Below are 12,524 nucleotides of genomic sequence, written 5' to 3' on the forward strand. Positions count from 1 at the left end.
GGCGGGTCCAGGATGGGGCGACGACGCGGAAGCGGAGGAGGGAGTAGACGGGGAAATAGATAATAGAGGGCGTGGCCTCGGACGAATTCCTGGAGGCCACAGGCAGAGAAGGGGGAAGAATCGGCGGCGGGGAAGTAGTCATCGAAGTTGTCGCTGTCTTCTACTTCATCGGAGCAATCGAGGAGGAGGGTGAGAGCATCGTCGTCCGGTTTCGTGGTTCTTGGAACTGCGGCGCCCCTCTCCGTTTGATCGCTTCTTGACGACGCTTCTGACGGACGCGGGCGGTTATTCATATCCTTGATCTTTTATAAGCGGAGTCAATCTTGCCGCAGAACTAAAATAAAATAAAATAAAAATATTTTGACGATAATTTAAATTTAAATAATTTTTAAAACAATTGGATTCATTTAAATCATATTAAAATCTTCGTCTAATCGGGTCGACATGATACGATTTGTGAAATTAAATCCACATCATTTCAAAATTAACCTTTTAGACTATTTTAATTAATCGATTTAAACCGTTTAGAACAACGAACTCATTTGATTAACCGATTGAGTTGGAGCAATGAACTCAAACCGCTTAACCGATTTGAAATCATGTCATGAATTATATGTATTAACCTCCAGACGAAGATGCACATGGCCTTCAATCACATGGAATTTTATACTCAATTTAATCCATTAGATCGACGACTTTATTCTCAAATCAAAATAGAAATATTCATATGAGGACAGACAATATTCTCCATTTAGATTCAGATAATTTCTAATCATTAGGGTCTTAACACTCCTTCCTCGTTGGCCCAAAGAATGGTTTGTTTTCCTTTTAGCTTTACACTAAAATTTTCTTGTCTCCTCTTTGACCAAATGAGGAGAATATTGTGGAATACATTTGTGGCACCCTTTTGCTTTTTGTATATTTTTCAATTCGACCCCATTTGGGCATTCTATAAAATTAAATTTGTGACTTATTTTACACAAAGAAATCGAATCACGTAAAACTTTCATTTAATCTCTTTAATAATAATGATAATAGTAAAATAATTTGCAAATGAAACGGAAAGCTTTCGAGGTGGCACGGAGGCGTTAGATCACAGACAGAAGGATCAGACCAAATGAACGGTGGACAAGGGTGTGACATGGTGACGTGTCAACAGAAATGCTACCTCCTCTTCCCTTCGACGCTTGCAGTGACCGATTAATAAAGCTGCGGCCTTCGACGCCCACCGCTACCGTCTGTGAAGGAATCCTTTCTTTACTCTTTTTGCTGCCGCTGCTTGCTTCCTCGTCAGTTCTGCCTTCGGTCACCTTCGCGGTGACGCTTCCGTCCCTTTTCAGAGGAGACCGGCGGAATCATTAAAGCCCCCTTTTTCTGGATCACCATTGAGGGATTTTCCCAGGACGGGAAGGAGGAATACGGGAGCGATGGTTGGGGGTTCCAAAATCGGGGCTTCTTGGTGTCCTTTGGCACCATTTGGATGGGTTTTAGAGGCTAAAAGAGCCCCGTTTGTGTATGGTGGTGGCGGGGCGATTTAGGGTGTGGATTGTTGTGCTGCTTGCCGGTGAACGGACCAGACCCTTCTATTCCTTTCGCTAAGTCGCGTTCTGTTTATTTCTGGTTTTGAAACTGGTTTGCTAATCGTGTATTTGGATTATTCTTTACTTGGATCTAAGTGGACGGGCAAGAATTGCGGTGTCTCTTATAAAAATCTTCGGGTGAGTTTTGATTTGGGAGGAGGGGCTGAAAAATTAAAACTCTTAATTCTTTGAATCTACCCGGATGGGCACAGAAATAATACGTTTTTGGTAGAAAGAAGAGGCTTCCCTTTGTTGTTCTTTTGTGCGTTTTAGAAGGGTTCAGATGCTACAGAAATTGAGTGCGGGAAGAATGAATGGATTTGAAGGTGGATTGTTTGATGATTCTGATGTAGAAGATGAATTCCAAAGCTGTTACACAGAAGATGACGAGTGGCAGGACTCGGAAGAATCTTTGGCCGAAGGGTCTAAAGATGATCTTGATGAATTCTCGTTAAGAATGTTCTTCAAGGGTGTATCTGCCTCAGAGGGTCATGGTAAAGGATCTGGGGTTTCTGGAATCGGAGTAGTAATGGAAAGGTCTCCTGGGGTTCCCTTGATTCAAGTGCAGAAGAAGCTCGATTTTCATGTAGATGAATTGGTGGCGGAGCACTTGGCATTAATGGATGGTCTTTTGGCAGCTCTCCAGAATGGTTCTCGAAAGCTCTATGCATTCACGGACTCAGAGGACCTCTATTATCAAGTAAGGAATAGACTAACTAGGAAAGTTGAAGAATATGTTGATTGCATCTCATAGTTGTTTTGGATATTGTCATTTGGTGCGATTTAGATAGTAGGTGATTAGGTTGTGTTACCTCATAGTATGACAAGTTCTTTACATAATATTGATTTGTTTTTCTGTGTTCAATTACCTAATCTCCATATCAAGGTGTGTCGTACCATGACATATTGTTCGATATGGGCGATATGTACCGGTCTAATAGGGGGTCGATACTATATGTCGGTATGTTGGTATGGTTCAGTGCACATTGGTATGGTTCGGTACTTACCATACCAATGATCGGTCGGTACACTGATACGGACTGATAAGGCAAACCATACTCCATATAGTTTTGGTGTTGCATATTCAAAGAATTATGTTCCTCTCCTTATTTTGTTGTAACCTCCTTCATGTATTTGAACATCCTTAAGCTTATTTTCTGCTTCACTTCACGTGTTGTGATTCATACGACTTTTGTTCCCCTCTTTTTTTATTGTGCTTTAACTATCAGAATTTCTCTCCTTTTCGGAGCGATAATGATGTTGATGGTTTAATTGCTTTGACAGATTGCAGAAACAGAAATACTTGATGACCAGCTTTTGATAGCTCTAGGGCACAGAATTTTAGAACTTGCTGATAAGCTAGAAGACTTTGATTTGCAACTTGTTTCTAGTTTTGAACTAGAGAGGCCATTGTGCTTGGCCAAACAAGCAATTGGTGACTGGTCAGTTGACAATTGTCCTATTTGCGGCAAGGAGAAGCCAAGTTCCAAAATGATAAAGATGAATTGTTTACACAAAGTTTGTTCTGATTGCATGGTCATATATGTGGAACACAAATTAAGGACCTCACAGGTCCCTATAAGGTGCCCACAAGTTATGTGCAAAAATATTATTTCAACTAGTGAATGCAAGTCCTTTCTTCCAGTTGCCACTTACGTTTTGCTAGAGAGATTTTCAATGGAGGCTGATACTGATAATGGAGATAGAATCTTTTGCCCTTTTCGTAACTGTTCGGGGTTGCTGAATCCTGTCTATTATTTGTCCTCTAGAGCAAGCTCATCAGCACAGTCAGACATCAACCGAATTGAGTGCCCAGAATGTCACAGAGATATATGTATTGGCTGTCAAGTACCATGGCATTCTTTAATGACATGTGTAGAATATCAGAACCTACCTGCAGCAGAGAGAGATGCAGAGGATAACAGGTTACATCACTTGGAACAAAATACTCGGCGTAGACGCTGCCAGCAGTGCAGTCGAATGATTGTGCTCACTGATGGGGGCTACCACATGAACTGCTGGTACGTCAAATATGATTTTTGATATGAGTCATTACTGAGAATAGTTTATTATAGTTGGATGAATGCTAATATTTTTTAATTTTGGTTGCGATAGAAAATTGATTTGCAGATTTATCAATCAGAGAAACGTATTAGTTGGACATAAGCTGTGACTTCTCTTTGCTCTATCTTTATGATGCACCAATACACCTATCCTTCTTTCACCCATGGCATAACATATTAGTTTTTTTTTTCTTTTTAAATACCATAACCAAATTGCCTCGTTATATAAGTTTATACTTTATGGAACATGATTTTTTGTTTGCTAAGAATGATATATCCTCTCTATCTAAACTCATTGGACTGTTCCTATCAGAAAGCACTCTTTATGTCAGAGTCACAAGTTTTAGTCGTTATGAAACATGGATTTTTTTGTTCGCTAACAATGATCTATCTTCTCTATCTAAAATCATTGGACAGTTCCTATGAGAAAGCACTCTTTACGTCAAAAAGATACCTGTGCCCTTCTCATGAAATTGAACATCTTCAAACATTCTTCTTAGCCAATTTCTCATTATGTTATTCTGGCTAAATATCAAAGGATAAATTCATAGTGGATGTATATCTGATCAGTCTTTTGGGTTTGGTTTTTTAGGTCTTCTTTATTTGAACTTATTTATTCTGGGAGATCAATATATCAAAAAATGATTTAATAATAATTGCTTTCCAGTAAAAAATCTGTGATTTTTGTAACATGTGAAAATGAAGATTAAAATGTTATTTGATATGATTTTTTTGTATATATCAGGTTGTTAAAATACCTATATTTTTTAGTCAACTTTGTGAATCAAAATTCTGCAATACTGCATAAACTATATTTGGCATCACTGACTCCATAAATTAATAAGAGAGGCTTTCTATAAAATGTGGCGATAGATCGGGAGGAGATTCACTATTTCCGTCACTGGATCCCTGATTATGTAACAAGAGGAAAGTATCCAGCTTCATCCTAGGTTTGTTAAGAAATTTGACAATTGTAAATATCCAAACTCTGAAACATGGAATGTATATATCCTCAATTGTAAATATCCATAACTTGGACAATTGTAAATATCCATAAATTTGACAACAGCTGCCAACGCCATTGTCGTTGTGTTCCTTGTTCTTCTCAGGTATGCTCCTACCTCTTCTCCTCTTCTTCCTTCTCCACTACTTCGGTTCTACACCACCCCTTCCACTTCTCCCTCTTTTTCTTCAACACTGGTACATACCAGTGTAACGACAAATGGTACACCACTAATCGATATGTACTAGTCTGATAGATCATCGAAATGGGTCCGGTACCTGAAACTCAGAAGTAGAGTATTGGAAGGTCATAAATTTGGAGAAAGTAGACTTCATTGCAGAAAGCTTTATGGCCATTTATGAGAAAAGTGAATACCAAATTTTCATTTGACTCTGGGGAACTCCACTTCAGCATATTTCAGATAACAAAATGTTCATACCTAAATCAATTCCATGGGACTTCTCTTTTGAAAAATTCCACTTTGGTGCTGGCTTTCACATTGGTGAAACAAACAGGACCAGAAAGTTCTTGCTCAAAGTTTCACCCTTGTCATTTTAGCTCATCCAGTTTCTATCATCAAGTATCCTTTATTCACTTATAACTTGTATTGAGCATGTATGCAATCTCGTTCAGTTCCTCATCACTGCTTTAATCAATGCCTTAATTAATGTGTCATCACACGGCTGTTCAGACGGAACTTTTTCTGTGCACTGGACTTTTGCCATTCAGAACAGATTCCATCGCATACCATGGCATTTGGGATGTCACCAACACGAGTCATACCATCAAAATGATACCTCTTAAGTAAATGTGATTTCTGAACTTCCCTTTTTACCCAATACTCATGCCATTAAAAGAATGTTAACATTGGTTAAATTTTTTTATAAACTTAGGCAGATCATTTATCAACAATGCAGACCACCATCCTTTCTTGCACAATCGAATACCATGGTAAATGCATAGGAGCAATGGATAAATGGTTGTCTTGAGTAATGGAGAAATGAATTTATGTTGTTCAACTTCCAATGGTCACTGCTGTTTTATTTTGTTTTTTAAAAAGATAATTGTTATTTTGACCAATATTCTAATATACGTCACCATCCTAATATGCATAACATCTAATGGTTTTTTGGTGAAGGATATCTTGGAAGTTGCAGAAGCTTCCTTTAAGTTTATCCTTAATAAACCTTGAAATTTTCTAGTCGGTAAAATTGACTTTCATGTTTTTTCGACTGGTAATACAGTTTTTGAAGCTTGGTTGAATATCATGAAATATTCATCCAGATCTCTGCATAAATGCAACTAAGTAATATTGCCTTACCTTGGCTGAATCTATGCTTATTATTTATATTCTTTGTTTCTTTATTTAATGCTATGAAATAGGTTAGTAAACTTTCAGAGAACTTCCTGTAAAAAGTTCCCTATGTGATGAGTTTTGCTTGGGGTGAGTTGATTATGGGAGCTCTTTCGCCTGTCTGTAACTTCTGAAAAATTTGTCTGAATTTTATTATTATTATTTTTTCTAAGCACAAATCTTGAAGTTTTGGTGAGATATTTTCCTTTTAATTCTTCAGACGAATTTCAACTTGTATTTTTGGATGGTTGCAAATTAACAAAATTATAGGTTTAACTCATTTTCTGTTTTCACCTGGTATGTCTGATTTCTGTCCTCAAGTTAACATTATAAAGTTTGTCTGTGTCAGCATGTCTTCCTTTGCTAATAATTTGTTGGTCTAATCAATATATCCAGATAGACCAAACTAATGCTGTGTTGACTTGCTATTTTAAGACTTTGCCTCCTTTCAATTTTCAGAGTCAAATATATGGGGTCCAAACTTCTTTAGGCTCTTCCTTTTCCAGGATGAAACAGTAGATAGATAAACCCAAAGTCTTATTTGCTTAACATCATTTTGTGTTCATATTACAGGTGTGGGCAGGAATTCTGTTGCTCCTGTGGTGCTGAATATAGGAATGGGATTCAGACATGTCATTGTGCCTTTTGGGGTGAGAACAACCTGGAACCCTCTGCAACACCTTCTGATCAAGAATCGGAACGGTGGACATGGGAGTCTTTTGAATCTCTGCCAGCAGTTATGGATGAGTATTCAGAGCAAGAAAGAGCACAACTGGCTATGATACAAAGGTTTCTCGCTGGAGGATTTGGCCCGAGTGACCACCACCTTCCCCCTTCCCGGTCACCTCCATGTTCTGACTCATACATGGATACCATGAAAGACCTTCACCAGCTCCCTTGGCTCGAGAGGTTTGTATCTGTGATTAGCGATAGCTACCACGAGGATTTTCTCCAGTGAATTTTTAGTCCAATATCCCACTGCACATTGGTTGTGATTAATAATTGCTGGTATGTCTATCAACATGGGGTACAAGCGAAGGGCCGGATGTACAAACTCTTAACTCATAAAATATAGGTTTGCCTTCAGCATATTTGGTGCTATTGAGGTCCCTTCTGCTGATTAGTTGAATGCTTGGAATGGTAGGCTGTGTGTGAAGGTTTGATGAATTGTGAACTCTTCCTTGATTATTATTTTGCAAGATACAACTAGGAATATGTAAAGCTTATTGCCATTCAAATCAAGCAAATTTGTTTGCTTGAAGAGGAATAGTTAAGCTGAAACAAATTTGCTTTTAAGATTCGAGGTTGGCATTCTAAATTAGCCATAATACTTGACAGGGAAGAATTCTACAAGATATCCCCCTGATCATTATCATCTGGAAAGGGGAAACTTTTGTCAAAGGCTCGTTCCAAGTGCCACATTTTTACTCCAACCTTATTGTTTATGGCTCAATCTTGTAAAGTAGGAGGATTTCTTTTTAGTCAATAAAGCTCCAATTTAGAAACACCTCCACACTTCATTCTAATTACTACTGCTGGGAGTTTGAATACAGGTTTTTTTTTTGGTTAATTGAAATAGATATGATGAAAAATGATTAACAAAATTCAGTTGGAAGGTTTATTGACATAAATTTAACTTGTACTTACATCGATTGAAACGATATAAACATCAAACTTGTCGCTCATATCAGTTTGGATTTTTATTATTTGGCCACGCTACGAATAGGTTGATAGTGAAGCTGGAAAGAATCAGAACATCCAACTTTTGTCACTTACGCCAGTCTGAATACTTATTATTTGACCTAACAAACGCACAGGTTGATAACAAAACTGGAAACACTTTGAACATCAAACTTATTGCCACTCATATCAGTTTAGATTTAAATTACTTGACCAAACAACTACATGTTCTCCCTGTCATTTCAGTTAACTATTAGGTAAGAACTGTATTTGAATGAGTTGACCATGGCAAGTTTCTTAGGAACCATTGCGTTGGCTTTTTGGGAACGTAATCGATTGCACTAATCACCGTGATGGAAGATGTGTCTTAAGCACCAAATCATATGTTTGTAATATTCTAATTAATGTGTTTTAAGCACCAAATCACATGTTTGTAATATTTTAATTAATTTCACATCCAAAATAAATAAGACTAAAATTAACTTATAAAGACATGATAAGTATATTATTATCCATGATCAATTATTTGAATCAAATGATAGGTCAATTAACGTGACATTTGGTATCAGAACCGATCTGATATTTGAGTATGGTGGGAGAGCTCAATTAAGAAAGAATTACTCATCGATGGAGTGACTCGTCATGGTTTAGAGTCACCACTATATTCTATCTCACATGCACCATGTTAGGATTTGATTTAAGATATATTGGGCCTTGACCAAAATGTCAAACCCTTAAATGTGAAAAATTATAAGACCCTAATTAATCTCACATACAAAACTAAGATTGACTTATAAGATTCTGAAAAATACATTACATACACCTTAAATCTGAGCTTAGACATTTTGATCAATAAATTTGGTTAAACAAAGTTGATAGGATAATTAACCCATCGTGATATACGTGATACTGTAATATACATTATATCCGTACTAAGACGATCAAATTTATTTTTACATTTGTCAGATCTTTATGGGCCCCACTTCATTAGTCAGTTTTGGAAGAATAAAAGATAATAACCATTCGTGGTATCTAATTTATATAAAAAAATATCTCGTCAATGAATAGTTCATATAATATCATTAATATATGCTCTAAATTAGTTTAAAAAAAATATACATATACTTACATGAAATTACAGTGATTGATTTTTCTCCAAATCAATAGATGACGAGAAGGGCTGACTCAAAGTAGAGGTACGTGATCATCCTAGTTTGTTTTATATCTCGACCATAAAAGCTATCATAGATCACCAAACTCGAGCAACGGGCATTACTGGTGTGTGTGTGTGTGTGTTTCTCCCTGTGGCTAATTCAATTATTGGTGTTACACATTCTAATCTTTTCTTTGTGTTGTGCTGATGTTTTGTATCTCGGAATGATGGACATGACATCAGGAAGAATTTATGGACTCTTCATCTCACTAATAATAAGCTGCTTCTTGAGCTGGACGTGAGTGATGAACACGTTATGGAGGCGATGTTGCTGTTTGGTAAATTCAAGTAGAAAGGCAGTAATTCAACAAATGCTTGTTCTTGAAGATTCATATTTGGAAAAGGCGACTACAAACCATTTCTCTTCTTGGCTTTGAAGGCTGAGTAACTTCATCACATCAGAAAGTAATTGCGAGAGTCTCAGAGTCAAAAAGAAATATTGCAGCGCAAGAATGGTTGGATGCCAAAGAAAAAGGTCCATCAAGAAGCAAAGACAAAGCTAAAGTAACCTAACACTTTAAGTAAAAGGATCTTCATGAGCATTTTAGACGTAATAATCTTAGACCACCTCATCCCTTTAGATACTCCAACGCAAAGCAATGTTGATTTAGCTTACGAGGCTTATATATAGGAGGTGGCTCCAATCCATGGTGGTAGAGCACCCACTTCATGGCTGATTCCCGCAGTGAACTGTACTCCGAGGTGATGAGTGTTTTCTCATGATTAGATGCAGGTCTGCGAATTCTAAGACCACAGCACTGCTGCTGCCGTTCTATTGCTTTTGTAGGTGTCGAACATGAGATTGGGAGGAGGAGGAGGAGATGATGAGAACATTATACTCAATCCTGCCTTCGACGATGGCCTAAACAACTGGTCCGGAAGAGGATGCAAGATCGCGCTCCACGACTCCATGAGCGATGGGAAAATTCTGCCGCTGAACGGTGGGAAGTACTTCGCCTCGGCCACCGGACGCACGCAAAGCTGGAACGGGATTGAGCAGGAAATCACCGGCAGGGTGGAGCGGAAGCTCGCTTACGAGGTCGCCGCCACCGTCAGAGTCCTCGGTGGCTCGACTACTACGGCCGATGTGAGGGTGAATCTCTACCTTCAAGGGGCAAATGGCCGCGATCAGTACATCGGCGTTGCCAAGTGAGTAGTTCTCATTGCTCACTAAGCTTCGTCGAGTTGCGGCAGTTCTTCCTGAAAGCACAAGCAAATGATGTGATTTGGTGTCAGATCGCAAGCGTCAGATAAGGATTGGGTGCAACTGCAAGGCAAGTTTCTATTGAACGCTGCTGCCTCCAGAGCTGTCATATTCATCGAAGGACCACCCGCAGGTACTGATCTTCTTCTCAACAGCTTAGTAGTTAAACATGCGGCGAAGATGCCACCACCATCTCCTCCAGATTTCCAGGTTCGTAGAATCTCTCCACTGCTCGCATTATAAGCTCACCGAGTCTTGAGACGATCGAGTGCATTCAGTCTTTCGCCATCGTCTCTGCAGAGTGTTGTTCATGGAGTAAACATAATCCAGAACAGCAATCTGGTGGATGGTTCCGATGGCCTAAATGGGTGGTTTCCTCTCGGTTCCTGTAAACTGACCGTCACCAGCAATGGCGCGCCTCATGTGCTTCCTCCCATGGCAAAAGAGTCACTCGGAACACGGGAGCCTTTGAATGGTCGATACATTCTCGTCACGAGCCGCACGCAGACATGGATGGGTGCAGCTCAGGCCATTGCTGACAAGCTGCATCTGCACGCGACATATCAAGTTTCGGCCTGGGTTCGCGTCGGCCCTCAGCGGAGTGGCCCTCAGAACATCGGTGTCTCCCTCAGCGTCGATGGCAAGTGGACCAGCGGAGGCCAAGTCGAAGCTAAAGATGGGAGATGGTATGAAATCGGAGGATCATTCAGAATCGAGAAGCAGCCATCGAGAGTCATAGTCTCTGTTCAAGGCCCTGCTTCCGGAGTCGATCTAATGGTTGCAGGGCTTCAGATCTTTCCTGTTGACAGGACAAAAAGATTTAAGCGTCTCAAGAAATTAACTGATAAGGTAATTCCACAAAGATCTTGGTTCATGAAGCTGAATCCCTTCGATGATTCAGTTCCTGATAGAATGCATTTTCTGCGCAGGTAAGAAAGAGGGACGTGGTTCTGAATATTTCGGGCTCCGGTGTTGATGCTGCGGCTGGATCATCCGTGCGAGTGACACAAATCAAGAACAGCTTCCCTTTGGGATCATGCATCACGCGCACCAACATGGACAACGAGGACTTCGTCGACTTCTTCGTCAACAACTTCAACTGGGCTGTGTTCGGGAACGAGCTCAAGTGGTACTGGACGGAGCCGCAGAAAGGAAGTCTGAACTACGCCGACGCCGACGAGCTGTTGGAGCTGTGCAGGAAGAACGGCATGGAGGCCAGGGGACACTGCATCTTCTGGGAAGTGGAGAGCACGGTGCAGAACTGGGTTCGGTCCCTGAACAAGGAGGACCTCTCCATGGCCGTTCAGAACCGGATCAATGGACTCCTTACCAGGTACAAAGACCAGTTCCGGCACTATGATGTCAACAACGAGATGCTTCATGGCTCCTTCTACCGAGATCGGCTGGGAGAAGACATCAGATCATACATGTTCAAGACTGCAAACCAACTGGATCCCTCTGCTACGCTGTTCGTGAACGACTACAACGTGGAGGGAGCTGCCGATACCAGAGCGTCCCCGGAGATGTACATGAAGCAAATACTTGGCCTCCAAGAACAAGCTGCTCCAGTCGGAGGAATTGGATTACAGGGACATGTCACCACTCCAGTTGGGCCAGTTGTGTCTTCTGCGCTGGACAAGCTGAGTGTACTCGGGCTTCCGATCTGGTTCACCGAACTGGACGCACCGGCGTCGAACGAGTACGTTCGAGCCGACGACCTGGAGGTGATGCTTCGCGAGGCCTTCGCGCACCCTTCGGTGGAGGGGATCATGCTGTGGGGATTCTGGGAGCTGTTCATGTTCCGCAATAATTCGCACTTGGTGAATGCTGAAGGTGATCTCAATGAAGCTGGGAAGAGGTTCCTGATGCTGAAGCAGGAGTGGCTGTCACATGCCAGCGGGAAAGCGGACGATCAAGGAGAGTTCAAGTTCAGAGGATTTCATGGCACTTACAGTGTTGATATCATAACTCCTAACGAGGAGAAGCTCTCTCAGACATTCACGGTTGCAGAGGGGGATTCTGCTCTTGTCGTCAACATAAATCCATAGAAGAACAGCCACGATAATTTGAATGTCCGAATAAAAATTAATGTGTTGTGTTGTGCAGACGCACAAAAGCAAGAACATTAATATATCCCATTTGATTGATTAATGTTCTTTGATTGACTTTGATGTTGATCATGCAGTTTTCCTTAAGAAGGATCATCACATCTCCTATCAGAGGAGATCAAAGAATTTAAATCAGGAGGATAATCCTCCCTCCAAAATTGCCAGTCATATATATCCTCGCAAAGCGATAATAGCATGATTTGTCCCAAGCAACACAAAGAGGGAGGAAGAGAGAGAGGGGAGAAGTGACTGAAAGGAAAAAGAAGATATAAATAGAGGGAGGGGAAGAAGAAGAAGCAAAACGGAAAACAACAACAAA

At 40.4% G+C, this 12,524-nt stretch overlaps 2 protein-coding genes across 2 annotated transcripts; both read left to right on the forward strand.

Annotated features, from left to right (window-relative positions):
• Window positions 1–1,204: 1,204 nt before the first annotated feature.
• LOC135641728 (E3 ubiquitin-protein ligase RSL1-like) lies at window positions 1,205–7,089 on the forward strand. Its single transcript, XM_065157386.1, has 3 exons — window positions 1,205–2,280; window positions 2,865–3,601; window positions 6,574–7,089. Exons 1-3 carry the CDS (start codon window positions 1,864–1,866, stop codon window positions 6,956–6,958), a joined length of 1,539 nt encoding a protein of 512 aa, XP_065013458.1. The 5' UTR covers window positions 1,205–1,863; the 3' UTR covers window positions 6,959–7,089.
• A 2,452-nt stretch (window positions 7,090–9,541) lies between these two features.
• On the forward strand, window positions 9,542–12,238 carry LOC135639589 (endo-1,4-beta-xylanase 1-like). Its single transcript, XM_065153424.1, has 5 exons — window positions 9,542–9,595; window positions 9,681–10,042; window positions 10,130–10,307; window positions 10,398–10,946; window positions 11,027–12,238. Exons 1-5 carry the CDS (start codon window positions 9,563–9,565, stop codon window positions 12,143–12,145), a joined length of 2,241 nt encoding a protein of 746 aa, XP_065009496.1. The 5' UTR covers window positions 9,542–9,562; the 3' UTR covers window positions 12,146–12,238.
• The last annotated feature ends 286 nt before the right edge of the window (window positions 12,239–12,524 follow it).

This window comes from Musa acuminata, chromosome BXJ3-6 (genome assembly GCF_036884655.1).
Source record: "Musa acuminata AAA Group cultivar baxijiao chromosome BXJ3-6, Cavendish_Baxijiao_AAA, whole genome shotgun sequence".
Taxonomy (NCBI): Eukaryota; Viridiplantae; Streptophyta; class Magnoliopsida; order Zingiberales; family Musaceae; genus Musa; species Musa acuminata.